Genomic DNA, 27,124 nt, shown 5'->3' on the forward strand with positions numbered 1-27,124 from the left:
TCATTTAATTTGGGTGTTAATTATTACTATACTGAGTTCTGCATTCTGATGTGCGTACAAGTACATTATGAACTGTATTTTGGTGGCTGCATTTTGAGTGTCTGTATTTTTAAATATACTTACACACAACTGTATGTAAGGATCTATATTACATAATCGAAAAAAGACACTTTTTCGAATATGTAATAATCGACCCCTAAACACCGAAATGCGAAAACCGCGAATGGCCAAAACCACAAAATTTTTCCTACGGAAAAAAATTTGCGGAGCCATAGAAACAAGACAAACACTTCAAATGTAATTTAAGTGGGGAGCCCCACACCCCCCGATGTGGGGGTCTGTGCCCCGCCCTCTAAGTAAATATACTAACTTCGAGATAGCTCTACATTGCGGTAAGGGGTAAACTCCGGGAACTGTCAACTGAATTTTTTTCCCCTACGAAAAAATTTGCGGTTTTGGCCACTCGCAGTTTTCACATTTCGGTGTTTAGGGGTCGATGATTACATAGTCAAAGAAGTGTCTATTCGATTATGTAATATAGACCCATATGTAACAGGTTTGGAACACAAGGACAACAATATGTAGGCAGAACATTATTCTTTTTATCACACCTAAGGACAAACTGTTTTAAAAATCACCAAAGCAAACAACACACTTCCAACCTTGTGACTGTAAACAGTTTGTCTGGATCAATCTACTTACACCATTAATAAACACAAATAAACACTCTTGTGTAAGATGACTCCCAACTGCTGTTTCACATCTGTTATACTTTTTTGATAATAGACTAGCATCACAGACGATGAATTAAAAATTACATCATGAAATTAAATAATTCAGCACCATCATTGTAGATGTTAAATTGTGAAAGTTAAATTTCTTAATAGTACTCAACAATAGGCAGAACAGAACTGAGAATACATGGGAAAATGGATCCAGCATGAGATACCAAAAGGACTGAAGAGCACGGCAGTGGCAGGAGGCAGCAGAGACCCATTCCTTGCATGAAACCACTAACCATTGAGACAATACCTCCCAGTTCCAATATCACATAAACCAAGAAAGTATACGTAGCCAGAGCTCAATGACTTTAGATTATGACATTAAATTCACTGGGAAAATGACTAAATCAATATGCACAGACATATAAAAAAACAAAACTTTTTATTTTAGGAAAGAGGCTTTCAATGCCCCACGAACTTAAAGTAGCCATACTGAAAGTTCACATCCCTTTGTCCTTTAAAAATTAAATCACAAGAAATTTAAAAAGTTCAAAGATTAGTACTTCTTTTAAACTAATGTTATTTGTAAGCATTTGCCTTATGTTTAGGCAGGAAAGTAAAATTTGAAGGCACAGGTCCCAGCAGCATCTCACTGTAAAAAAGAAAAAGAGCAAAATGAAAAAAATGGAGGTTTCTAATGGCAAATATGTTGCTCTATATTATCATGTACTGCCACTTTTTAAAAAGAAATGGGTGCAAAAGGTTCCAATTTCCAAAAAAAAATCATAAAATAAAAGCATTCAAACACAGAGAACACATACAAACTGAGAAAACATTTATTTTTAATAGCATTCTGGGGAAGTCTGTAACAGATAACTACTTACCAGCCTAACTCTGGCATGTTCTCTGCAGTTGTAAGAGTTAGTTATTTCCTGTGAGCCCTTTTACAGCAATTATTTTTAAACAGTTACCTCTCATACCTCCAGTAGTGCAGAGTGACACCCCTATGCTGAAAGAGGAGGACAAGCTTGGTCACAAAATATTTAGAGAAGAAAAAGCACAATCTGTCCCCACAACTCTTGAGAGAAAAACAGGAAGTCAATGTATAGCCACTGCAGAAGGGAATCTCAAGCATCACCCAAGTACGTAAACTGGGACAAGTACTCATACTTCTGTTACGTTATTATGATAAACTCTCTATAGTTAGAACCAGCTGGGAAGAATCCCAAGCAGAACCGAAACTGACTAATGGGATTCAGGAGCCACAATGGTGAAATGAAGGATGATTCAAAGGGTTAAACTCCGAAGCACTGAAGCAACAAAGGAAGATCCATCCACCTGGAATGGATCCAGTAAGTAACTATCGGTACACACGTACAGAAGACAGGGCGACTTTGCAGCAGATCCCCATAACAGACATTTCTGAAGCAAGCTCTTTAAGCAGGTTTCTGCTCTCCCCTCAGTGGAATGCCCTTGACTGCACTGGGGAAAGACTGACAGGCCACAAGATGGAAAAGTAATTGGCAATTCATTTGGAAAGGGTCTGTTAGGCAACCGTGAAACCATCCATGAATTCATGTACCCACATGAGATAAAATCTCAAATGATAGCACGGTGTACATCAAACATAAGCAGGCACTTGTGGCTTTGCCCCCCAGAAAGAAAACTGGGGAAATCACTGACTTGTGATAACTCCAAAGCTGCTTGCCAAAAGAGACGTGGCACGTGTAGTAGGCCAAATTAAGTTTCTTAAAAATAACAGCCCTGGACTTCAGAATGTGCACAGCAGATGTAAAGGTCACAAGGAGCAAAGCACTTCTATCCAGTTTAAAGGACAGACAAGCGAACCCATCAAGATAAAAGTAAAAGCACTAAGGACATGGTTAGACATGGAGGGCACCTACACAAGAACAGCTTAATAAACCTATGCTAAGGCACACTTGTACCCTCTGTGACGTCACAGTACTTTGAGTTGGCAGGCATGCACACAGACCATGGAGTAAATGAAACCTAATCTGTAAAAGTTTAGTGCTGGTCTGAGGGACAGTTATTTTCACTTCTCTATGTCCTCCACTTTCTCAGGAATAATCGTCAAGAGACCTAGTTGGATAAGACAATCTACTGGAGAACCCAGCTCTAATATGTAGACCATTGTACTGCCAACCAGCTGGAATGTAATACCCATTATGTGGGATGCCAATTTCTTGCACAGCTACGGAATGGAACGCTTGAAGCCACACCCTTCACAGCCATCATGACACGACCAAGATCAGCTCTGCCCTTTTTTCTCAAAACTTACCAAGGAGATGAAATATAAAGGAATAGTGGAAAAGTGTAAAGGAACCTTTCCTTCTCCAGTTCGATGAGAATGTATACACCCTTCCCATTTCCCACATACATATCCTGAGAAAGGGAGCAGAACCTACACAGATACACATGGTCTCTTGTGGCAAAAAGATCAATCTCTGGGGTGCCTCATTCCTGTGAGATTCTGTGTAAAAAGACTACCCAATGGTAAAACTCTAGAACACTACGAATAACTGTTTGGGTCAACTTTTGATTCCCACACTTAGATAAATATCATGAGGAACACAGTCAACAGCTCATTGCCAGATCTATGTGACCTCCCAGCAGAAGGGAAGGAGGAGTCCCTGTCATCCTTACTGAAATGTCAAATCAGCGTTGAAATGTCCAGTCTCACTGGCAGAGGTGTTAACCTCATTCTGTTCCCCAACCCAAGCAGAACCACAAAATAAGAGTTAGCTCTAAGCACTCAATTGTAAGATGGTGAAGTGAAAGAAACTTTTGCTGATGCTATCTGCCATAAGGACCACTGAAGACTAGCACTCTCAATATTAAAAAGACATCTCTCTCATTAAAACCTGCAGGAGAAAATATCTCAGAAAAGGGGAAAAAAACATCTAAAAGGCTGCTGGCAATACAGCCACACATCACCAACAGCCAGTAGCTGGAAAAAAAAAAAAAAAAAACAGAAGACTTCTGCAAGGTCTCTACTACAAAACGGAGGTGAAGACTCTGGAAGTAGAAGATTAATGGACTGGAATTAACAATGACCCAGAGCAAAGCACATGAATATCCTGTGCAGTTCACACAATGATGGGTCAGAAATTATTCACCATGTCCACTAACACTATTCAGATTTCCTGTGGCAACAAGAAATGCACAGTCACCATTGTAAACTTAACATAGTGAGCAGATCACCTAAAGTCTCTGAGATTCAAGACTGGTGGGAACTTCTATCTTCTTTTGTACCAGGAAAGGTGTAAGCATACAAGCTGCTTCAGTACTTCTATGGCTGAAAGACTGGATCTCTATCAGCAGCTTTTCTTAAACACAGTGGTATCTTGTCAGAAAGAAGTAAGATGGATAAAGGAATACCTCGGCCATGTTCAGTAGAAAATGAGAGTTAGCTGTAAGGATCATCTGATTCTTGCGAAAACAAAACCTGTTTCTCTACAAATAGCCTACAAATCTAAATTCCTATAGGTTTAGGTGATGGCAACCAAATGAAGTGTCTTCCATGAAATGGAATTTAGCTTCACTAAAACAGCTGGTTCAAACAAGGGATGGACAAGTTGGTCAATGAAGAAGGCCCAAAGGGTGTGAGAAGATACAAAAACCCCTTAAGGTACTGCTTGATAATCCTAATGCTGACTGATGCTTCCAACACCCACAAGGTTCCTGATGTGGTGAGATAGTGGAAATATGGGCTTTAAGAGTGGAATAAGGAAGAATTACATTAAAAAGTGACACTAAGTAGGGCAGAAACATGTATAACCTAATGAGCCATGGTGGTAGATAACACTACTATAGCAAGGTGTAAACATAAAACCACTTATTAGAATGAGTCTTCCAAGCAAAAACAATTCCTAACAGTGACAGTCACATTCAACACTCCTTTGGAATGTGTGGAGAATCAGGAAATCTGAAAGTGCTGCCAAGCCAGGAAGTGCAGTCAGTTGTCCCTTCAACCAATGCTGATTTTCTTGACTAGTACAGTCATGGGTTCCTGCAATGTCAGGGACATGAGAGTATAAAACAAGAGCCACATTGTGGAATATACGGCTAAACAACATAGTAGTCTTCTAAAATAAGTCAAACGGATAAAAGGAGCCTGAAAAGAGGAAGGGAGATGTCAAAGCAGAATGCAGTGAAGGACAACCCTCCTAAGGAATGCTGTACTCCAGAGCGGATTCACAATACAGTGCTTTATTGTTAATTTATGTACCAAAAACAGGTGACTGCAGCAGAAATACTAGTCAAGGGGACAGTCCTGAAAACAATCACAAGAGGCAGCCACACCATAGTAATGTCTCCTGTTAACAAGGTGGTCAAAGCCTTCTGGTCACTAAAGATAAGCAAATGCCGAAATACATGAATGGGATGTCCTTGGCATCTGCAAAAGTGAATCTGACAGGATCAGATGGATTGTCCCTTTATACTACTGTATCCTATTTATGATGCACATCCAAGGAATTTAGAATATGACCCCCAACCCATTCCCAATAGCAGGAAATAATATAGGGAGATGGAGAGTGGTTCAAACATGGCTTCAAAACAACCCTTGGGAGAAAAATGGAAGTTATTTTGACAGAAATTAAGTCCTTATGTAAGGCAAGGTAGCTCTTTGTACATAGCCCAAAAATCAGTGAATGGCCAACTGAACCAATACCAGAGCCAGTTAGGTCCACTAAACCACGTGGTTTGAAGCTTAGCTACAACATCATGCCTTAACATTCTAAGATGGAAATAGCTTATTCACTAGGGATTAAATATGAAGGTTCTGCTTAAGAAGTTGTTTTATTTTTAAACAAGAAACATGTTTATTAAATTATCATTTATGACAGAGACGCTGTTCATTTATATAAATGAAAGCAAACCATACTGACAATTTTAGTTGCAAACATTTTATATCACAAACCATATTAACAATTTTAACTGCAAACATACATCACTTATAATTTACCCAATCATTACATAGCGCATTCAAATCCTGCCTTCTTTTAAACCCCATGCTCCCCTGTATGTATTGTTCCCACAGTTCCCATTTTTCCTATGTAATTTGTTCCTACCCTTTTCTAAAGATCCCAATTCCAGTTGTTTTATCTCTGTTAACGATATTCATTACTTCTACTACAGTTGATTTAGACTTTGATTTTCATTTTCTACCAATTGTTTTTGGTAAGCCATCATAATTAGACTCCGCAAAGTCTTACTATGTCAAGCTGTATCACAGCTCAGAAAAATAATTTCCCCTAGTTACACCAGTTTGCTGACCCAGTATCTCTGACAGAGTAGTCTGCAGAGAAATCTTTAAAGTTTGCCAGCTCATTACACTCTTACAAAATATGTTCCCAATTACCTCTTTCTTCCACATCAAACCTCCAACATTTGCTGTCTACATGAGGAAAACTTCTCTGGAGTCTACTTGGGGTATAAAATATGTATATAAAAATTTCCAAGCAAAAATCTTAAATCATCTAGATTTTGTTGCATATTTGAGAGAAACATATATCCCCCCATTGTTTCTTTGTGAATTGCTTATCCAGTCTCTCTTCTCAATCATTTCTAACCTCCTTTGATTGATTCTTATAGTGATTCATGCAATATTTTAGATGCTCTGCCAATTATTCCTTTTTAACAGCAGCTTCTGTTCTAGATTCTACTAAAAATGCTACCAGTGCTGGTCTTTCGTCTAGGAACCTCCCTATTTTTCTCTCTTTGCCTATAGCCTATACTCTGATATCAATCCTTGGTAGGAAAGGCAGTCTCTAACCTGCGGTCAAAATACATTATATTGCATTTCCTCTCTAGTTATTTGCTCCCTGTACACTGGTTCCTTTGACAGTTTTCTCCTATTCCAGACCCCTCTTGCCTATTTGTCTATATCACTAATTGCAGTCATCCTTATCAGCAGAATCTTCTTTGTTCATTCCCGTGTTGGTTTAGTTCTTATAATACTTTCTTGCTGCTTTACGAATGTATTCTGTAGGATGGTTGTTACTCTCCTTAAAGGCCTGCATCCAAAATCAAACTCTCTCCTTGTTTCTTGAGCCCCCCCCCCGTCTCATCATCACCCCTTTCCAATCTGAATTATAGGTTTCTGCTTGTGCTATGTATAGGAGCCTTAGCTGTGTAGCTCTGAAATACCCCTTCAAATCGGTTAATCTCAATCCACCTTGTTCTATTGGAAAAATCAACTTATCCCACTTGGCTCTTGCAGTCTTCCCCTCCCAGATAAACTCCTTAAACTCTCTATTAATTGCTATCCACAAGTTCTCTGCTTGATAAAAATATGCCTGATCTGTGTAAGACTACAGGGACTAAAACATTTTAACTGCTTATATCTTATTATCCATAGCCATATAACAGAGCTTTCAATTTCTCAGTTTATGTATTATCTTTTGTTTAGTCTCTTCCCACATATGCTTAGCTGCCACACCGGAATAATTTTTAATCCATACTCCTAAATACTTAATTTTATCATGTCCCCATAAATATGGATATTGCTGAACCGATTTGCGTGTGGGTACATAATTTACCTCTATTGCCTTTGTTTTAGCTTCATTAACGTTGCATCCTAAAAAGATCTGAAACTATCTCAAAATGTTCCACAACACTGTAATGTCCTTTTCTGGTTTTATCAGTTATAAAATATCATCATCTGCAAATAGAGACAGATTCTCTTCACTACCCTACCAATTATATCCTTGAATTTCCAAGTCCCTTATTTTCTTTGCCAATGGTTCTAAATATAATGCAAATAAAAAAAAGGGAAAGAGAACAACCCTGCCTGGTTCCTCTGCTCAAGCAAAATGCATCAGAGAGGAACCCGCTCACTATAATTTTCGCCGCTGATCCCATTTATTTTCCCTTCTAATCAACCTTATAATTTTATCAGGGAATGCAAATGCTTCCAATGCTCTGCTCATGAAGTCCCAGCTTACTCTAGCAAATGATTTTTCTGCATCAAGACCCACCAACAACATTGGTATTTTCTTACACTCTGGATCCCTCCGAATCATCAGTGTTCTGTTAACATTATCAAATGTTTGCCTCCCCTCCAAAACCACACTGATCCATATTTATCAATGTTAGCATAATTTTTGTCATTCTTTTAGCCATTATAGACAGACACTTTATAATCATGGTTTAGTATTGAAATGGGCCTGTATGAAGCTGGATCTGATGTATCTTTACCCTCTTTAGGTATTACAGCTACCACCACTTTCTTCTAGGATGATACTTCTCTTAATACACTGTTAAACAAAAACTTCCAGATCTCCATCAATTTCCTCCCTGCTAGCTTCCAAACTTCAACAGGAATACCATCTATTTCTGGGGACTTTCCGGTAGACTGGTTATATATCACCATTTTATCTCATCTCCTCCTATAACAACTAACTATACTAACTGTTAGTAATTGAGACTCATCTACCTCTAACCTCGGCAAATTTACTTCTTCCATAAACATTTCCATTTGTACCTTTTCTTGATTTCCAGATTTCTCTGCCTTATACAGACGTTCATAGAATTTCTGAAATACTTCTAATACTTCTACAGGATCTGTTGCTATCTTCCTTGTTATAGGCTCCCTAAGCTTGGTGACAGCCCTTTCCACTTTCTGTTGCCCGAGTCATCATGATACACGTTTTTGTGCTCTAGAGTTATCAAAAAACAGTTACTTAACAGCAATCTTTCTAAACTCATGCATATTATTGAGGTAATCCTTTATTTTCTGTTTAGCATTCTGCAGTTGCTCCTGTTCTTGTTCTGTGAGATTTCCCCTATTTTGCAATACTTTAACATTTGTCAGTCCCTCTAAATAATTCTCTTTACTTCTTAACCAAACCTCCTTTTTACTTCCACCTTATTTTTAAACTCCATTATAATTTTATCCCACTCCAAAGCTATATTTTCATAAGAAATGTTTATCTATTTCCTCTCCTGAATAATTTCCACTACCCATTCTTTCTCTTTTCAACAGACAGGTGGGAAAACACCAGTATCTAATTTTTATTTATTTAGCCTGTGTTTTTATTTTAGTTATTATCGGTGCATGATCTGAAATAGTTACTGGGTGCATATCAAGACACTCGGTTCCCTCAGTTAAATGGACATATTCCTGTGAAATGTACATTCTGTCTAGCCCAGCTTTTGTATTTTAGGGAATATGTAAATTCCCTCTGAACTCCTAGTACTGAATTCACCTCCTCTATGCCAAATATTTTCATAAATTTCTTCAAAAATCTGCCCTTCTTTGTTATATTTTCTCTACTGCCCCTCAAGACACATCTTCACTGTTGCAAATCAAATTCCAGTCCTCACCTATAAGTAATATTCCTTGCTGAAAGCTGATTATTTCTCCCCAAATTTTCTTAAGCTCCATTATAGCAGTTTTAGGTGGAATATAAATACATGCCAGTGTAATCCTCCTCCCTTGCCAGTAGCCCCTTAGTAACACAAATCTATTATTATCTCTTTTATCATTTTCTATCACTAGTGGAACTCCTCTTGCAATTAAGTACTACTCTTTTCCTTTGTCTCAGGTATTCTGCTGAATAACCATCCTAAAAACCTTTATCAGCTTCACATGTTCAGTTCAGAGTGACAGGGTTGGCATAATGGTTAAGGGTTTTACCTCACAGACACAAGGTACAGGATTTGATTCTGCCCATGGGTTACTGGCCATTATAATGGCTCTTCAGGGCAGTTTACCTAGTATTCACCTATGAGCCAAGTGCGTTTACTGAATCACAGCTATTTGCATTCTACATTTTTTATCTGTGAGACCACTGACATTTAAAGACATTACAGACAGGATCATTGTATTAAAAAGTTATTATTCCTTCCTTTTATGCGTAACAGCTTATTTGTTAAATGTCTTGTTCCAGCTTTTGTGTTACATGCATACAGTGTCTGGCAGGTTGATCTTTTATACAGCTGTTTCTTGTCAGCTTTCTGAGCCTATATCACATCTTACAAAACTTTTTGTTTTATTGAAAGCCCTCAAACAAAAAACAAATACACCCCAGTACCACCTAAAACCTATTAACTTAGCACACAAAACTATGTAGATCTTCAAATACTGATGTTTTATTCTCCTAATAGGAACAAATGTTCCAAACTGACAGCCACAGTCACAGATTTGAGTTAACCTACAAGAAAAGTTATTCATGCTAAGATGCATGATGCAGCCTGTGCTTCTACTAAGTGCTGTCTAGTGTTTTGTCTTTACAGCTCTCCCAGCTTGGAAAACACATGAATGCTTTCAGAGAACATTATCTCCTAGCTGTTTCTCTTTCTCAGATTGCCTCCTGGAGACTTGAGGACCAGATACAGAACTGCTACTGAGCAAACATTTATTTGCTAGAAAAACACCTTCTAATATTCAATACTCTTTTTCATTTATTAGCTTTCTCTTAAAACGTGTTACTAGATCAAGCTAAAGGCCTTAATCCACTCATTCCTCTATACAAGAATGAGAAAAAGCACAATAATTTTTCTATTGTCATGCTCTTTTAACCAGAGTTTGTTTTGAAGAAGAGAGAAAGAAAGAAAAAAAAACAGGAGCACTTGTTTACATTATTATCTTATAACTGAGAAAACTTTACTTTACAGCATGCAACAAATCATGCACTATAAAAGTAGTACCATTAAGAAAAAAATGTTTTTACTCACAGGTAACCTTCTCCCTCCTCTATGACAGCAAGTAGGGCACAATTTTATCAAAGTCCAAAAAAGTCCAATATTTCTACATTTTCATGTTCTGTCATGTTTCACAAATATAATTATTGCTTTGTAATCCCAGATTTGTCAGTCTCCAAGTTACTGGTTTTATACCTGTTTATCTCCAGCTCCTAAATTCTATCTCTGCTTCATTTCCAACGCACTCTCGATTCTTCAAGTAGACTCTTGCGTTTTTGTTTTCCTTCTCGCAAGCATTTTCTGTTGAAACATTGGAAAAGGTTTCACTGGCACAGTCTCTCTGTGGTCTTTATTACCAGAAGAACAAGAAGCAGATTCTCCTTTTGTTTCACAGATCACTTTTTTGTTGCTCAAACTTTTGTATTTCCTCATTAGTATGTACTTCTTCACAAAATAATTTTGTCCCTCCAGGGAAGAGTATTTTGAAAATAGCTGGGTACAGCAATTTGAATCTCACACCTGCTTCTTGACATTCCCTGAATAGTGGAATACATTTACTCTTCTTCTGCCTGGTGTACAATGAGTAATCATTTTCCACAAACACTCTGCTGTCTCCCACTTTTAGTACTCTGCCCTTCTGCCATGGTTTTCTCAGAATCAACTCCTTCTGCGGGTAGGATTGTACCTTTACTATGAAAGGACTAAGTTGCTTTCTCACAGCCAGGTTTGGGGCATACATACAATGTACCCTTTCAATTAACAACTCCTGCTGTGGAATACCAGTCCAATTGCTTATTTGTGCTTTCATAAAATTAATATGGTCTGTTCCTTCCAGCTTTTCTGGTACAGCAGAAACTCTTAAGATTTTCCATATGTGCTCTGTCTTCTAAATCTATTATTTTTTGAAACATCTCTTCTTGTGCAGTCTTTTATTCAGCCAGCCTTCTCTTCATTTCTGCCTCTGATTTTTGCAGTTTTACCACCTCATGTGAAAAAGTTATGTACTCAACATAACATTCCATGTTTGTAGTCCATCTCGCCCTTCATTCTTACATATGGACTCGGACAATTACAAAGCTCAAAGTCTCTCAGTTGGCTCGTGGCAAGGTAGGTATCCCATAGTGCACTAGTAAGAATCCCCACATCTTGTTTGCTGCTGTCTATAAAAGTGATAGAAGGTATTTCCACAAGGAAAAACAAAGATGAAAGGTCTCCAACCCTAGGGAAGATGGTCACTATCTTGTCTTCAGATCCTCCAAGGATACATGGACGAAGGCAGGTTTGTAAGAATGAAGGGCAAGACGGACTACAAACATTGAACGGTATGGTGAGTACATAACTTCTTTATGTTCTGTAGTCCTATCTTGCCTTCATTCTTACATATGGGACAGTGTCCCTAGCACCTTTTTCTCGAGTGGCTCACCACGGGAATGTACTCCTAAGAACCGTGGAACCAAAGGAGGCTCTGCTTCTGGAGGCCAAATTATATCTGTAATGAGTAATGAAAGTATGAGGGGTAGCCCAAGTTGCTGCTGCACATATAGTGTCAATTGGAATTCTGGCTTAAAAGGCAGCAGATGTGGATACAGATCTGGTAGAATGAGCTTTAAATTTAAATGGGAGTTCTTTGTCATTAGAAGAATAAATAAAAGATATACAATTTGAAATCCAGTTTGATAACGTTATCTTGGAGACTGGCATACCTTTTCTAGTCTCCGAAAAGGATACAAACAATTGGTCTGATCTCCTAAACTCTTTGGTTCTATGTAGATAGAACCTTAACTGTGTACATCAAGTTGATGGAATTTATAGTCCGCTTTGAATGATTAGGAAAAAAAGACTGGCAGATCAATAGTTTGATTCATATTAGACTGAGAACAAACCTTGGGGATGAAGGACGGATTTGTACGAAGGGAAACTGTCTCTATGAAAAACTAAGTTAGGAGGTTTAACTGAAAGTGCTTGCAGCTCTGACACTCTTCTGGCGGATGTAATGGCTACTAGAAAAATGGTCTTCCATGAAAGGAACTTTAAATCACAAGTATGTGAAGGTTCAAAAGGTGGAGAGGTAAGTTTTGAAAGAACAAAATTTAGGTCCCAAGGAGATACAGTTTCTTGAAAAGGAGGTCTTAGCAAGGTAGTGCCTTTTAAAAATGATTTATACAATCTGTGAGCCATAAGGTTAGGTTCATGTTGTCCCAAAAGAAAATTGGAGATGGCTACTAATTAAACTGACTGTAGCAGCAGCTGATCCCTGATGAGAAAGTTTGGTTAGAAACTCTAACACTAAAGGAATGGAAGCTGTGTATGGATCTACGTTTTTAGCTCGTGCCCAGAGAGAAAATCTTTTCCATTTGCTAGCGTACAATTCTCATAGAAGGTTTGTGAGAAGACGTCAGGATATGTGTAACTGTAGGAGAGAAATCATGAAGCCTGACTAAGGATGGAAGTGGAGCAGCCACCCTGTCAAGTTGAGGGTGTGGAGACAGGGATGGAACGTGCCTGACATATGTGTCAGAAAATCTGGTACTGGGTCCAGAGTCCATGAATCGTCTAGGAGGTGAGGCCCAAAAGGGGAAACAAATCTGACGAGGCCAGTAATGAGTTATAAGAATCATTTCGATATTAGCGGAAAGGGAGGAAAGGCATAAGGAAGTCCTGAGGGTCAATTGTGGACAAGTGCGTCTCTCGGCGTCTCCTCCAAGGGGGGGGGGGGGATAAGGGAGAAGTAGCTGCTGCATTTGTTCATTGGGCTGGCAAACCGATCACAGCAAGGCTGTCCCCATTTGTGGAAAATTTGTTCAGTGACTTTCTGATTCAGAGACCACTCATGAGGCATCAAGATTGTCCTGCTGAGCTTGTCGGCTATCACATTGGTTGTCCCCAGGATGTGCGTTGCAACTAGAAAGCACTGGGAAGATATCGCCCACTGCCAAACATGAAGAGCCTTTCGACATAGAAGGTAGGATCTGGTTCCCCCTTGTTTGTTTATATACCATACCACTGACATACTGTCTGACTGGATTGATATTGTCCCTAGAGGAAGAAAGTCGTGAAATGCTTGTAATGCTAGTAGCACTGCTCTCATCTCTAGGACACTGATAAGCAAGTGAGCCTCATGTTCTTGCCATGTGCCTTGGACTGTCCTTCCTAGATAATGCTCCCCACCCTATCTGGGAGGCATCCATGGTCACAGTAGCAATGGGTTGGCGAGGAATGAATGGTGTCCCTATCGTTCGCTGACTGGACTGGATCCACCAATGAAGGTCCTTTTTGCAAGATTCTGTTATTAAAATGGGATGAGACAGAGGCAGTTGTTGAACAGACCACTGGGAAAAGAGTAGCCATTGTAGAACTCTCATATGTAGTCTGGCTAGTGGAACTAGAGTTATAGTAGTGGCCATGGTTCCTAGACTATTGAGCACGGTCTTCGCTTTGACTTTGTGTTGGAGAAGCAGGCTGTATATTTGTTGTCTTGGATTTTGTATTCTCTCTGAAGGAAGGCAAGCCATCATTACGACGGTATCTATTTCTGCACCTATAAAAGTCACATATTGAGAGGGTGACAAGGCAGACTTTTCCTAATTTATAGTAATCCCTAGCTGATTGCAGACTCGGATGGCTGAATCCCTGGTTGAAGTAGTAGCTGCCTGATGGTGGCAGTCAGGAGCCAGTCGTCCAGGTATGGAAATACTTGGAATCCAAGACGTCTCAAGTGAGCCGCTACTACCGCCATGCATTTGGTGAACACCCTGGGGGCTGTGGTGAGACCAAAGGGCAGAGCACGAAATTGGCAATGACTGGCTGCCAGCTGGAAACGTAAATGACTCCTTGATGCTCTGTCCATTTTTATGTGGTAGTACACATCTTGGAGGTCTATGGAGCACATCCAATTGTCTTTCCCTAACAGAGGGAATATAGACTGCAGTGTTACCATTCGAAACTTAGACTTCTTCACTGATTCGTTTAACTTGCTTAGATCCAAAATGGGTCTCCAGGCACTGTTCGTTTTGGCACTAAAAAGAATCTGGAGTAAGTTCTGAATCCTATCTGGTCTGCGGGGACAGTCTGGGTGGCTCTCTTTTGAAACAACTTTTGGACTTCTATAGTTGCTTGATCCCTGTGATTGGGTGGAACATCTGGGATTTTCTTAGTGGGATGAGGTGGAGAAAAGAAGGGAATGGAGTATTCTCTGGAAATGATTCTTTGTACCCACTTGTCTTGTGTGATGTAGTGCCAGGCTTTTGGGTACAAAGATAAGCGACCCCCGACTGGTTCCAGAGAAGTGCAGTCGGGCCTCACTTCAGGAATGCGGATAGGGACGTCCATGAAAGGAATCAGGGCCACCCTGATGATGTGGACCCCCCTGCCTCTAGGGCGACATCTACCATTACTTCCTCCTTCTCTGCCTCTGGAGAAGGAATCATCTTGTGCATCCAGGAAAAATCTCTTGAGATTTCTTGAACCACATTTTCCTGCCTCTCTGACCCTTAGGGTATGGTCTAGAAGGGGACGGAAAAACATACTTCCACAGCAGAGAGTTTTTTCCCTTCCTGCTCGCATCTGGTGAGTCTCTCTTTTACCTTTGGTCTAAACAGAGAGGAACTGTCAAAGGGGGCATTGGTAAATATAGATAGGGCTCCTCAAAATTACATAAGCGCATCCAGGAGTGTCAACTAAGGGAAACTCCTGAACCCGCTGCCCTGCTCGCTCCATCTGCTGCGTAAGATATCAGTCTTATGGAGGAGCTAACAATGGAGTTTAAGGTAGACAACTGAGCAGTAACCTTCTGAGGGACTCCTTCAGTTAAAGTACCTTGGAGAGCATCTCTTAGCTCCTTTAGGAGATCTCTTTGAAGCCTAGTGAAATGGGTGAGGTAATTCAGCGATTTGACTATAAAAGCTGCTGAAGAGAAGATATGCTTCCCATATCTGTCCATCGTTCGAGACTCCTTGTTCGGTGGATGGACAGATGAGGAAGTTTCTGCTAGTTCCTTCTTTGTGGCTGCTGCCACAACCATGGCATCTACAGTCACACTTCTAGTCAAAAACTCTCTCTCTTTGGGAGCTGAACGAAATTTGCTGGGCCTTCTGGGGACTGGTTCCATGGCATCAGGAGTTTCCCACACCTTTCGACTGACTAAATCTAACAGCTCAACGAAAGGTGGAGACACCCAAGAGGCTGAAGGTTGAGACCCGAAAGCCTTCAGGTACATGGACACCTCATCAGAAGGGGTGACAGTGGGCCAGCCGCCTCTCTGTTTCAGGATCTCTAGGATATCTACAAAGGAGCCATCATTGGAGGATGACCTAGGGGACCCTTCTGACTCCTCGAGGTCAGTATCAGAGGTGATGGACTCATCAGGGGAGCCTACATGATTCCTCTTGCAAGTTCTCTTCCGAGGAGGCTCCTCAGAAGGGCATTCTGGGGAGGTCTTGGAAAACTGGAGGCCACCCAATGGGGGCTCCTGAGGCTGCGGGTCTCTGCTGTTAAGAGAGAGAGAGATGGTGCTGAGACAGAGGTCGGAGCTTTAGGGGGAAGAGCATCGGTACCCTTGTGCGGAGCTGAAGAACTAGACACCACGCTCATCTCGAAGGCAGATCTCTCCAGCTCCGAGGACACCCCCCGGTTCCGAGGAAGCGGAAGTAGCCCTCGGCTCCAGAGCAATCAGCTCCGAGATAGCTGTAGGATCATAGCTCAGCCGTGCCAATGCACCGAGAGGTAGGCTTGTAACCGAAGACGTTTGGGTCAGAGCACCCCCGTCGGGGCTGACTGGTGAGCTTCAGCTCCTAGACACAGAGGATGGCACCGAAGGTGTCAGAGCAGAACTCTGCTCCGAGACAGACTGTAGGGGTGCTGGAACTGATGGCTCCACAACAAGCAGCACAGATAGCTCTGGCTCTGAAAAACTGACATGGCTCGGAGGAGGAAAAGAAGCAGGTAATATGGCCTTAGACGGCTCCGGAATCGATTGGGTCAGAGCGGGCAACAAATTTGCTAGCGCCAACTACTTTAAAAGTCTAAGCACCAGTCTCTCTACATCCTCTTCAGAAAGACTCTTGGAGGATCTGGAAGACAAGGTAGGTGGTAGAGATCTCTGTAAAATCGAAGATCTGAGTATTGTGGACACCGGTAATAAATCTTTAGACCGGATCCGAGGTAAGAGTTCAGTAGTCGGCTCTGAAAAACTTGGGGCCAATACTGGAGTGTCAGTGTCAATAACCTCGACCGGCTCCGAAGGCACAGGAGCCGAAGAGGTAGAAGGTTTGTCCAGTGTAGTAAATTTTTGTGGAGGTCCAGATAAAACAGTCGGTGTGGGAGACTGTCTTTTGACTGACTTGACTTTCTCTTTTTTAGAAGAGGGAAACCTGGAATGGAAATGATGAAGAACTGGCTAAATCCTCCTCAAAGGAAGACTTAAGGACATCTTCCAATATCAATTTATTATTTCTTTCCTGAAGAATCCGAGAACTAAAGGAGTGGCAAAAGGCACGCGTCTCCTGAAGATGTATGGCTCCCAGGCAGTAAACACAAATACTATGTCAGTCAGTCAGGGACATTTTTTGAGAACATTTAAGACACTTTTTAAAACCCGAAGGTTTAGGATACTTAGATTCTTTAGACATATTGTCACCAGTATAATCACAAAAAAGAAAAGAGGACAAGGTCCTCTAACTTAAACGGGCCTAGCCCTGCTCAACAAGGAAACACTGCACACAGGGAAAAAACAACAGAGGACTAGTCCCTCTAACTTAAATGGGCCTAGGCCTGCTGAGAAAACAACACTGCACACAAGGAAAACAACAGAGGACTAGGTCCTCTAACTTAAACGGGCCTAGCCCTGCTCAAGAAAGGAAAACACTGCACCCATGATAAGACAATAGAGGATTAAGTCCTCTAACTTAAACGGGCCTAACCCTGAAACAAAGGGAAGGTGAGAAAGAGAACAAACAAACAAGCAACGGACAAAGCTAGAATAGGGCCTAACTAAAAAATGGACCTATGCCTAAGAAAAATTTTAGTAATAACTAGCACACAGAAAGAAGGGATACCAGTAAGGAAACAAGGCCTGCGGAAGCGACGGCCAACAATTTGCAATAAAAGTTAGAAAAACACACTAAGTAGTACTACTAGGTAACAACTGTAATTATAAATTCAAAAGGAACTACAATAACAATTAGAATAAGCAAAATATTCAGCTTAGCCACAGCCAAGAAAGAGAGCACTTCTGAACTCGTAGATGCGGCAGACGAGATCTGGGGATTCTTACTAGTGCACTATGGGATACCTACCTTGCCACGAGCCAACTGAGAGACCTCGAGTTTTGTAATCGGCTGAGTCGGAGCCAAAGATCGGCTCTGAACCCATATGCAAGAATGAAGGTGAGATAGGACTACAGAATATTATCTGTTTCAAGCTTCTTCCATTTTTCCAGCTTTTTGTTGTTTAAGTTAATATACTCCACCAGGGTTTCACTTATTTTAATCAGGTCTGTGTGTAGTTACTTTACTCTAGGTTAGTGGAAGTCATGTCTTGAGGTTGCACTGCTTTTTGCTTAACAGCTGGTGTACTTTTCACAGTCAGTGTTTCTTCCTCACCTTTTGCTGCTGATTTTCCTTCAAGTCCTCTGTATTTATTTTTCCTGGCATCTAGCCAGTTACTGAAATTTACCCAGAAGTACAAGTCCACTGGCTATCTCTGCTAAGTTTTTGTTTTCACACTGGGAGAGCTACAATTTAGCTACTTCTCAAAGTTCAGCAATCTTGAAATTCCTTAAGAAGTTGTTTTAAGTCTATGCTGGGCCGGAATCTTGTTCTCCAATGGAGCAAGATGTCCTAAGATGGTTTACACTGGTACCGCATGATGGTGGAAAACCTTGAGATATAGATCACAATGATGTCAAATACAGACCAACTTCGAGATTACATACTGAGGAGGAAAGGGATATCTTTAAATAGATAGAAAACCTTTTCACTTGGTCATTTAAGTGGCTAAAGTGGAAGACTTCTTGGTAACCTGACAGGCTCAAGTCTCTAAAGAAATCTGACAGCTAAACGCTACTGCACCAACCGCTCTTTCAAATGAAAAGACACTTTGTCATAGAAACACAGAACATCACCCAAAGATTTAGTTACTTACTTTTTATTTTTTTTTTTTAACTAGTTAAGTTAATTAACTGGTCTTTCATGGACATTTTCTGGCATGGCAAGAGGTAGAAGGTGAAAGATTCAATGGAGCCAATCAAACACCATACTTACGGCATAAAGATAAAGGACACGGAGAAATAAAATATGTAGGTGCAGGAACATGCTAAAAATACTAGGGATGTGACTATGAAGACCATGAGGCCTACAAGATATACACTTTTAAGCAGACTCACTTAAAAGTTCTTACCAAACTTTCTTACCAACCTTTACCAGTATGCTCAGGAACAAAGGAACAATACTTGTAGGGGGAAAATATGCACACACCACACGACAGTGACTGGAGGTCATGAATCAAAAAAAGACCCTGGAACTATGGGGCAAATTTCAAACTACTGGGCCACAGACTACAGAAATGCACACTAACAGGAAACCATATTATTTTTACTTACAGTCATGTATGAGGGTAGAGCACTGATTAAGCAAGATCAATTGCCGGCCCACTCCAGGTTGTAATGAGCATTACAACAGAATCCAACTAGTACACCACAAACAGAAAAAAAAATCATAGAAATCCAAGACAGCCACTGGTACAGCAATAAGTTTTATTACATTATACATACATTCCCTGCAACATTAATGTATTTTAAGAAAAGCTGTAGTACAATAAGGGAGGAAGCAAGTTGGATAGAATATCCAGAAAGGATAGGGGAATCCAATGTTAGTGGGAGGAAAGTAAATATGAAAGGGGTTAGTAAGGCTGAAAACTTACATACATATTTAAACAGTGTTTGTTTTTATCATGTGTTAGTAAGTGTTATAGAGGTTTCAATGTAAAAAGTAATGAGTAACTACAGTATGTGATTTGATTAGTTGTGTAACATGATTTATCTTACTAGCTACATTTAAATTTCTCTTCTAACATTTCAATTGTATATTCAAAGAAGGGACTGCCGTAGTTTGGGGGCTAGGACTGAGAAGGTGTGGTCAGTGCAGCGAAGTTTAGAAGTGGGTGTTTGGAATGTTGGCTCTGATATAGCATGGCTTCTACCGGCAGCCATTTGGCTTTTAATAGGATAATCAGTAATGTTCCATAAGTGGAGAGTTTGTAATGAAGCGGAAGATTTTATTACAGACTGAAAGAATTGCTGTATAAAAATTAAGTTAGCATAATTTTTTCTCCATGTCCTTTACCTTTCTGCCATAAGTATGGTGTTTGATTGGCTTCATTGAATCTATCTTCTAGCTCTTGCAAAGCCAGAAAATGTCCACGAAAGACCACTCAATTAACTTACCTACTTAAAGAAAAAGTAAATAAGTGTTTTCGTAAGGGACAAGCTTGGTTTAAGCCCTTGGGCTTCAAACCAGTGTTTTACATTAAGAAGGTTTGTGGTCTGCACTGTTGTGGCAGGACAGGTAGCATTCAACCTTCTAAGTTGGGAACTGCTGATTGAAGGCTCAGTGTCTGTTATTCTAAAAGTGCATTAGTTCTGGGTTAAGCACTTGGGCTTCAGGCCAGTTATTTTACATTAAGAAGGTTTGTGATCTGCACTCTTGTGGGAGGAGAGGCTAGATTCTGCCTTTCTGAGCTGGGAATTTCTGGTTAAAGGCTTATTGCGCATGCTTACTTGAACTGTTTCCTTCTGAAATTGGTACGCCGTGTTTGCTGTAGCATAGACTAGATTCAGGCCAACTGTATCTAGCTTTGTTTGTATAACTTGTGCACTGATCCAGGCCGTCTTTTTTGGAGAAGTTTTCTCTGTACCCTAGTGGCAGGACTGTGCAGTTAGAACTTGTCTGATTGAAGACTGCTGGAACAAGGCTAAGTTTTGAGCTTTTTAACTGGTTAATTGGGTAAAGTGTTGTTTTGATTGTATCTGCTCTATTTTTCTGAAAAAAAAAAAATATATATATATATATATATATATATATATATATATATATATATATATATATATATATATACGTATATACACACACACACACACACATATATATATATATATATATATATATATATATATATATATACTTGTTTCCCACCTTTCTGAACTAGTATAGTCCAGTTTTCAGGTCACTGCTGAATCCAGGGCTGTGTTACAAGATTCTGTGTTGCCTATATCTTACTTAGATAGAAGGAAGTTTCTCTGTTCACCTGTGAGAGAGGGGAGCTTTGAGCAGCCTATCTGTCCCTGGAGGAGTGATTTCAGCCCAGACGTTAGTAGATTATCGGCCATTTGGGGCTAATTTCTATCTATTTTACTTCCCTGCTATAAAAACTGCATTTGTGCGGTTTTGCACACTGGGCAGTGCTGTTTAGCTAGAGTTAAGCTATTGTTGGCTCCATGAAGTCTACTCTTCAATTTTTCCCTTGGAACTAGACAAACCTTCAACTTTAGCACTCAAGCCATTCATTTCACAGTAAAGCACTTGCTTAAAACTCATAGCAAGCACTAATTAACCCTAGCACTAGACCCCCCCTATACTGTCCCCACCAGCCAATTAGAAAAACAGCTCACTTTACCTATTCAGGCATGTCCAAAGGGCAGTTTCCAGTGTACTCTCTAGTCCAACTGGTGAATATGGGCATTTTGAGGCAATGTTACAACGGCCTCATGTACACAGACAACCCTCTCCTCCTACCACCAAACACTAATATATGTGAGAGATGCAATTATACAGCCAAACTGGAGGCAAAGCTCTCTCAACCCAAGACTGGAACTGACAGTCAAGAGGAGAAGGGTAATACTTGCAACACACCACCAGTCTCACATAGACCTAATAAACCAACACCGGCAAATAACACACATGAATACATGAAAACATACTCAGAGGCTCTAAATAAAAATCTGCAAAAGCAACAGGGACCTCCAAAGCAGACATCCAAGCAGCCTCCACACCCCATCACCAACCATGAAACACATACTTCACATAATCAGTGTGCCACGCAATCACAGCCCTTAACACAAAATAACATACCCAACACACTAGTAATAGGTGACTCTATAGTCAAGCACACTGATGTCCCACTAACTAGGCTGGGCAAGAAGGTTACAGTTAGCTGCCTGTCAGGTGCTAGGATCCGCCACATAACACAAGCACTCAGGTCACTCCAGAACAAGTACAAATATGACTCTGTCATTGTCCATGTTGGTGTGAATGACCTGAGATGTACCTCCCTGAACTACATGAAGAGAGACATGGAAGAGCTCTCTGATCATGTAGCCCAGGCTGGTATGATCCTGACCCTGAGTAGCATCCTGCCCTCACCAAGAATGATGCCACAGTATAAAATAAAAATGATCAATTTCAACAACTGGCTATGTTTCTGGTGTAATTCAAAGGGGATCCAGTATCTGTCCGCCTGGGATGACACACTCGACAAGTCATGTTGCTTCACAAGAGATGGCTTGCACCTGTCACCCTTAGGCTTTCGAATACTGGCCAAGGCTCTTGCCACCCCCATAGTGCCTTTTTTAGGCATGGGTCAAAAGACAAACCCACCACCATAAATAACACAAGTAACCAAAAACTGAGGGTAATGCTACTCAACGCCAGAAGTCTAACCCTCAAAATGCACGCACTTGAAGCACTCCTCAGTATGAAGAACATTAACATCTGTGCAGTAACAGAAACCTGGTTTAAGGATCCTGAGAGCACCCCAGCACTACTAGGCTATAACTCGTACCATACCTTTCGGCCACAGAACCAGAACCGAAACACAAAAGGCGGAGGTATGTCCAAATTCATCAAGGATACCCACACCTCCAGGTTAGTGGCGCAGCACAATGCATCAGAGATCATCCATGTGCAACGAACAACGGGCAAAACTGCAATCCAAATTGTAGCTTGCTACAGATCACCCACCATGGCCCAGGACCCCCATTCCACAATTCTGGAGACACTGGGAAATATGAAGGTCCTACCAAACACCCTAATACTGGGTGATTTCAATTACCCAAACATAAACTGGGAGAACTACAAGTACTAACTCCCTTGCCCAACGCTTCCTAGAATTTATAAACTCGAATGCCCTGGATCAACTGGTCAACACCTCCACCAGAGGGAACAACATATTGGACCTGGTCATCACCAACATGGGCGACCGGTGTTCCACACCGGAGGTCAACCCCTCTCTGGTTAGATCAGACCACAGACTAATCACTCTGGATAGCCACATTCCGCCCCCACCCCCAATCAAGGAAACCACCATGAAAAACTTTTCAAAAGCAAACTTCACATTACTTAAGACCGAGGTGGAAAGGTTCACAGCCCCCATGCTAAAGGACAATGCTGTCCAAGCTGCTGAAACCTTTACAAAGGCACTCTATGAGCATCTGCAGGAATGCATGGATCGTGCTATCCCAAGTAAAACCAAGACTCATTCCTCCAAGAAAAGGAAACCAGTCTGGTGGACCCCTGCCATAAACAAGCTATACAACAGAAAGAGGAAACTAGTACAGAAAAGAGTAAAATCCCAAGAAGGAAAGACATCCCTAATCAGTATCAGCAAGAAACTACGTCCCTCATTAAATCATCCAAGGCTAGTTTCGAAAGAAAAATTGCCGATGACTCCAAAGATAACCTGAGTTAGTGCAGAATGGCACAAAATACACTGAACTGATGGATATTGCCAACATTCTGGCAGACAGGTTTAGTGCAAACGTCACCCCCCTCTCACCCCCCTAAAGTGCCCATAACCATACCAGAAGAATGTAGGGCCCCATCAATCACCAACACAGGTTAAAACAGCCCTATCCAAAGCCAAAAACACAGATTCATTGGGACCGGACGGTGTCCTAGGCTGTGTCTTACAAGAGCTCCAAAATGAACTAACCCCTCACCTAAACACACTGTTCAAATTTAGCCTCTCTACAGGCTATGTACCCACAGACTGGCGCACAGCAACAGTTATCCCGCTCCACAAAGGTAGAGCCACAACAGACCCCGGGAACTATCGCCCTATAAGCCTGACTAGCCTGGTCTGCAAGGCTATGGAACGCATCATCATGGAACTCATTAACAGAGACATTGGGAACCTCCAACCCTTGGACCCTACCCAGCTTGGCTTTAAGGGCAGATCATGCCTTCTAAACCTGGTGGACTTCTTTGACACCGTTACCAAGGCATTAGACGAGGGAAAGGAGGTCCACACAGCCTACCTAGACCTCGCAAAGGCTTCTGACACCATTGCCCATTCTAGTATTATAGACAAGCTCACCGGCTTGAACATAAACCCCTATGTCACAAGATGGGTTGCCATCTGGCTCATGGATAGAACCCACATGGTGAGAGTTGCAGGCTCTATGTCCGACTCTAAACCAGTTACAAGTGGCGTCCCCCAGGGATCAGTCCTAGGACCCCTCCTGTTCGGTATATACTTCTCAGAGATACAGGCATGCATAGGAGGACTATGGCTGACTAAGTATGCAGACGACTGCAAACTAGAGGCCATAACTGATTCTCCAGTTGATACAGACACCCTCCAGATGTGTCTCACTGAGACGGATACCTGGTGTCAAAATCATGGCCTCAAGCTAAATGCCAAAAAGTGCAGTGTCATCCCCTTTGGAAAAAACAAAGTACCCGCGAACTACGACATAGGTGGTAGTCCCCTAAATACAGAACATGTAATAAGGGATATGGGGACCCAAGTAGATAGTAATCTCTCCTTTGATAATCATATTGCCAATGTGGTTAGAAAATCCTTTTATGTGGCCCACCTAATCACAAAAGGGTTCGCATCTAGAGCAAAAGAGGTTATTGTGCCTCTACTCATTAATTATTATTAAACCCATCATAGAATACAATGCCCTATTTGGGATGTACCTTACAAGACACCTGCAACAGCTGGAAAGACCACAAAAGTACCTCACCAAGAGGATTACTGGCCTCAAACAGATGCCCTATGCAGCCCAACTCAAGAAACTCCAGCTGTACTCTGTTGCATACTGCTTACTCAGAGGTGATCTCTGCCTGACATACAAGGCCATGTCCAACCCAGAATTGTTGGACATGCTCCACCTAAAAAAAACAAATCCCGGAGAGCCACACGCTCTAGAGATATAAACCTCACCACAACAATAAATAGGACATGCTGGAGGGATAGATTCCTGTCCCAGAGACTCCCCATGCTTTGGAACAGGATTCCAATATACATCAGGCAGAGCCCCTCACTAACACTCTTCAAGAGAAACCTTGATGGGTGGATGGGAAACAGAAAATTTATGCCAGGGATCACTGCAGTGGCTCTGCTTGACAGTGGCACAGGGAACTAATGGCTCTGCTGGACAGAGGCACAGGGAACTAATCTAAGGGGGTGGCGAAAACCAACACATTCTGGCTAGGCTTATAAATGCCCTTGGGCAGATAGCCTAGTACTTACCTATGAACCTATATCCACATCACATTACTTATATATTTCATCCGTGATACTGTATCCCTAGAAAACCAATGTTGCAACCAATTCTTATCTAACACGTGCAATAAGTGAGTTTAAAAGTTATGCACAGATTTATAGAAAATACATTTTTGGAGTCTTACCTAGAAAACAGTTAATGAATGGAATGTACAACCATATAAGGTAAAGTATAATATATCATTCTTTTTATCTAGAAACTCTCCTTCTGTATGTCTGCAGCTTTGAAGTTCAAATTCAGGCTCACAAATTAGTGAGCCTCACATTTTTTTTTTCAGTTATATTTTCAAATACTAGCAACACCAAAGATGTGCATTTTTTTAAATGCTAGCATTGTTCATTTCAGTATACTTTCATTATAAATCTGGCATTTCATACGTTGGTAAAATGTATTTTGGTAGGAACTGATTAGCTGTTATGGGTAACAGAAACTGGAATCATCATCCCAAGCTAGAGACCAGTGGTTATGAGGAGTATGGGGAGGGCTTTACATATGTGACTAGTAATGCAACTGTAATGCATACTACAGCAAGTACTTCTTTGATCCATTTGTCCATGAAAAAGCAGAAACAATACAATTTTGACAGTAATGCAGTATTGTCCAAGGCCTTTTTATGATGGATAACAGTACTGAAGAAGTGGGAAGATGCCCCCCCCCCTTTTCTTCTTTACTGAACCTGTTTCTGTTCTTTACCTATTGCTTCTGTTTCTTAAAAACGTGTTTCTAGTTGCAGAAAAAAAAGTATAGTTGTGTAAGTAAACTTACCATAACAGCAGATATTGAAATGATCACAGCTACAGTAACCTACATGATATGGGATATATCCAGCATAGGATATAACAGCTGGCCAGATTCCAAAGTTTCAGGGCACTTTCCACATGCCTAAACTGTCAGTCAGTTTGAGCTGAACTAACTAAAAGTCCGGATTGGCTGTTAAGCCCTTCAGAACTTTCAAGCCAACAGAGAGATGGAGGCCTGAGAAGGACAATGCTAGGAAAAGCAATGTTCATAGCCTGGCATACAAATATACAAAAATAAAAGGGGGTGGGGTGGAAGTGGCTACTGCAGCAGTGATCCTTAAAACACCTACTGTTACAGTAAGTTTATTTACACCACTGTACTACACTCTTCATGTTGATCTCTGAATGTGTAGTACTGTAAGCTATATGGGTAGATTACATTAGCCTAGACAGACTGGGAGAGGAGGAAAGATGAGTGTCCAGGAGCCCCTAGAGAATGGTCCTACACCTGGAGAAAATCTCTTTTACAGCTCTTTGCAAAAATATGCACAGAGGACCAAGATGTGGCTTCTAGAATACTTCTAAAATCCAATTCCCTCCAAAAAGCCAGAGGTGAAGTCAAGGCCCTAGCAGAATGAGCACTGATCCTGCCTGAAATAGTTTTGTTGTGGTGGGAGTAACAAAAAGTAGTAGCATCAGACAATCATTTGATAATGATCTGTTCTGACATTTGTTGTTCTCTCCTCCTAACTTCCACAAGTAATGAACTGATCAGAAGTTCTAAAATATTTTGTTTTGCTGTGATAGCACCACAGTTGTTTGTGGGCATCTAAGTTATGAAGCATCTGTTCTCTTATATTTGTAGGTTCTGGTAAGATGATGAGGAGATGGGTAAACATGGATACAACTTTAGGCATAAAAACATGATTAGTTCTCAAAGAATCCCCATCTTTGTGGAAAACGAAGCAAGGCAGACCAAACATAAGAACGTGCATCTCATATACTCTTGTTCCAGTGGTCAGAACAACAAAACAGACCATTTTTCAAGTCACAAACCTCAAGTTAGCCTGTTGAACTGAAGTGAAGCAAAAATTTTTTTTTTCTAAAACAAAATTAAGATCCCAAGGATAAGAAACCTGTTTTCTAGGAGACATGGTATACAACATCCATTTCAAAAACATTTTCACCTGAGACTGTGTTGAAAGAGGGGGATCCATGGACTGAAATGCCCAACAAATGAACAATGACTGAGTAAAGGAAGACGGGTCATAGCACAGTAACTCACAACTAATGCAAAACCAGTGAAACACTAGCCCCCAAATGGGTACCGGTTCTTTTCTCATCAACAACCAAAAAAAACATTCCATTTGCTTATATATGATTTTCTAGTAGCAGGTTTTCCTGGCTCCATTAATACCTGCTGCATGTCC

At 40.9% G+C, this 27,124-nt stretch overlaps 1 protein-coding gene across 1 annotated transcript in view; it reads right to left on the reverse strand.

The window, feature by feature from the left end:
• Positions 1-1,145: 1,145 nt before the first annotated feature.
• The window catches only part of DUS3L (dihydrouridine synthase 3 like), a 654,647-nt gene continuing 628,668 nt past the window's right edge, over positions 1,146-27,124 (reverse strand). Inside the window, exon 14 of the mRNA XM_044067654.1 lies at positions 1,146-1,374. Coding sequence (XP_043923589.1) covers positions 1,302-1,374 — 73 coding nt within the window. The 3' untranslated portion in view covers positions 1,146-1,301. The remainder of the gene's footprint in view (positions 1,375-27,124) is intronic.

Source organism: Protopterus annectens, chromosome 3.part1 (assembly GCF_019279795.1).
Source record: "Protopterus annectens isolate FY-2018-M chromosome 3.part1, PAN1.0, whole genome shotgun sequence".
Lineage (NCBI taxonomy): Eukaryota > Metazoa > Chordata > Ceratodontiformes > Protopteridae > Protopterus > Protopterus annectens.